This window comes from Thermobia domestica, chromosome 3 (assembly GCF_964235325.1).
Source record: "Thermobia domestica chromosome 3, izTheDome1.hap1.1, whole genome shotgun sequence".
NCBI classification, from domain to species: Eukaryota; Metazoa; Arthropoda; class Insecta; order Zygentoma; family Lepismatidae; genus Thermobia; species Thermobia domestica.
In genome coordinates, this window is record NC_137456.1 from 33,273,244 (window position 1) to 33,275,469 (window position 2,226).

The 2,226-nt window shown below is 41.7% G+C and overlaps 1 protein-coding gene across 1 annotated transcript; it reads left to right on the plus strand.

Annotated features, from left to right (window-relative positions):
- Nucleotides 1-988: 988 nt before the first annotated feature.
- LOC145681733 (protein GVQW3-like) lies at nt 989-1,681 on the plus strand. The gene has a single exon (XM_081753342.1). It carries the CDS (start codon nt 989-991, stop codon nt 1,679-1,681), a length of 693 nt encoding a protein of 230 aa, XP_081609468.1.
- Nucleotides 1,682-2,226: the final 545 nt, after the last annotated feature.

Sequence of the window (2,226 nt, forward strand, 5' to 3'; positions counted from 1 at the left end):
GCTTGGAGATCTGGAATGCACAAACTCAGTGTAGCTAAAAGAAAAACGCAACAAGAGTGGACGAGATTCGAACGTAGGACCACCAGCAGAAAACTCGTTCACTAACGCCTAATCTATCAAGCCAACACGTTTTATAAGTAGACTTCGGATCGATATGCACTAAAAAAATGGCAAAATATGCATGCAAATATGCGCTAAAATCACGAAAATATGCACTGAAAATATGCAGATATGCACAAAATATTATAAATTTGCGCCAATCAAAACCTAGAGTTAAATGAAGAATTTTATTATCTTTAGAGAAAAAAGTTGTATTACTTGAACTACATATACTTGGTGAATAACTAGGATGCATTCATGCTACAATACACAAACTGTGTAGTTTCCACTGTTTTCTTGCAAAAACCTGCATTTGTCGGTTCAAAAATAACTGTACATCGAAAAGTTCCTTCCGTGTCACGGGTCGTTAAGGAACAGTATTTCTAAAAATCAATATTACTTGCCAAAGAAAAAAAAAAACTGGGAATTCGTGAGACGTTGTTCCCAGAAACACTTTATTTACATTAAACAAGAATTTTATGCCTGGATTTTTCGCGTCTATTGAATGTGAGTTTCGAAGAAATGCTTGTCCGATTGGTCTTGGTGGCGTCTGTTTCGTTATTGAATTAAACATCTCAAATGCACTGCAAAGTCCTAATTATCGCTCTTCTAATTTCGTTATGATCTTTGAAATTGAACTGAAATGAGTATTGATAAACTCAATGTCGCTTTTAATGTTTTCAGCTCTGCAAGCGTCCAAGGCTTCTTGAATACATTTCGTTTCTTCGAGTTAAAAACTGCTCACAGTCAGTATGTGAAATTAAAATACACCTCCTTTTATATATATCTAAGGAAAGACAGGAAGCAGCGCCAGTCGGCTGCCAGCCATAGCAGGATAAAGATCGCTCGTATTCGTAACCTCTGTGAGTGACCCGCGTCATGCTGCTTCATGGTCAATCTTTTGGAACAGCGTTACGCCATCAAATTTTGCGTGAAGCTCGGTAAAACTGGGAAAGAGACTCATGAAATGATAAAGACGGCGTACGGTGATAACGCCATTGGAAGATCGAGTGTGTTTGAGTGGCACAAGCTGTTTAGGGAGGGGACAGAAGAATTTGAAGACGCTGCACGGTCAGGACGACCTTCGAGCTCCAAAACGGAGGAAAACGTTGCAAGAGTAAAGAATTTGGTGGACAGTGACCGAAGATTAACTGTTTTCATGATTGCCGATGAACTTGGCATTGCTAAAACCCAAGTTCACGAAATTGCGCACGAACAATTCCAAATGAGGAAAATTTGTGCAACGTTGGTGCCGCGAGTGCTGACAGGCGAGCAAAAGGACGTTCGCAAACGGATCTGCCGGGACCTTCTCGAAGAAGTGAGTGAAAATCCAAACTTGTTAGACAATGTGGTGACTGGGGACGAGACGTGGACGTTTGAGTATGACCCTACGACCAAACGTCAAAGCGCGGAATGGCACATCCGAAATTCCCCACGCCCCAAAAAGACGCGTATGACGAAATCAAAAGTGAAAAGCATGATCATTTTCTTTTTCGATTCACAAGGAGTGATCCACAGGAATTTGTTCCAAACGGACAGACTGTCAATGCAGTTTTTTATCTCCAGGTCCTGGAACGGCTGAGGAAAACGCATCGTCCGGGTCCGCCCAGCCATCGCCAACTCCTGGCGACTGCATCATGACAATGTGCCGAGCCACACAGCCTTCCGAGTGGTGGCGTATCTGGCCCAATATAACATTGCAACCTTGCCTCATCCACTCTACAGTCCCGACCTTGCCCCACCAGACTTTTTCCTCTTCCCCACCTAAAAACCATCCTGAAAGGGCATCATCACGGTTCGGTGGAAGCATTACAACAGGCCTTGACGAGGCAGCTGAACAGCATTCCAGTTTCCGCCCTCCAGGAAGCGTATGAAAACTGTAAATCCCGCTGGCAGCGAGGTGTGGATGTAGGAGGATCATGTTTCGAAGAATATTAAACGTAAGTGTTATTTCTGTCAATATCTTATTTTAGTTGACTCAGTCCTACTACTTTAAGGACTGACCCTGTATATATATATATATATATATATATATATATATATATACAGAGTCAGTGTGTGGTGTGTGTAAAGAATGCGCCAAGTATCTGTGAATCAAAATAAATATATTCAGAGAAATAAATAAAT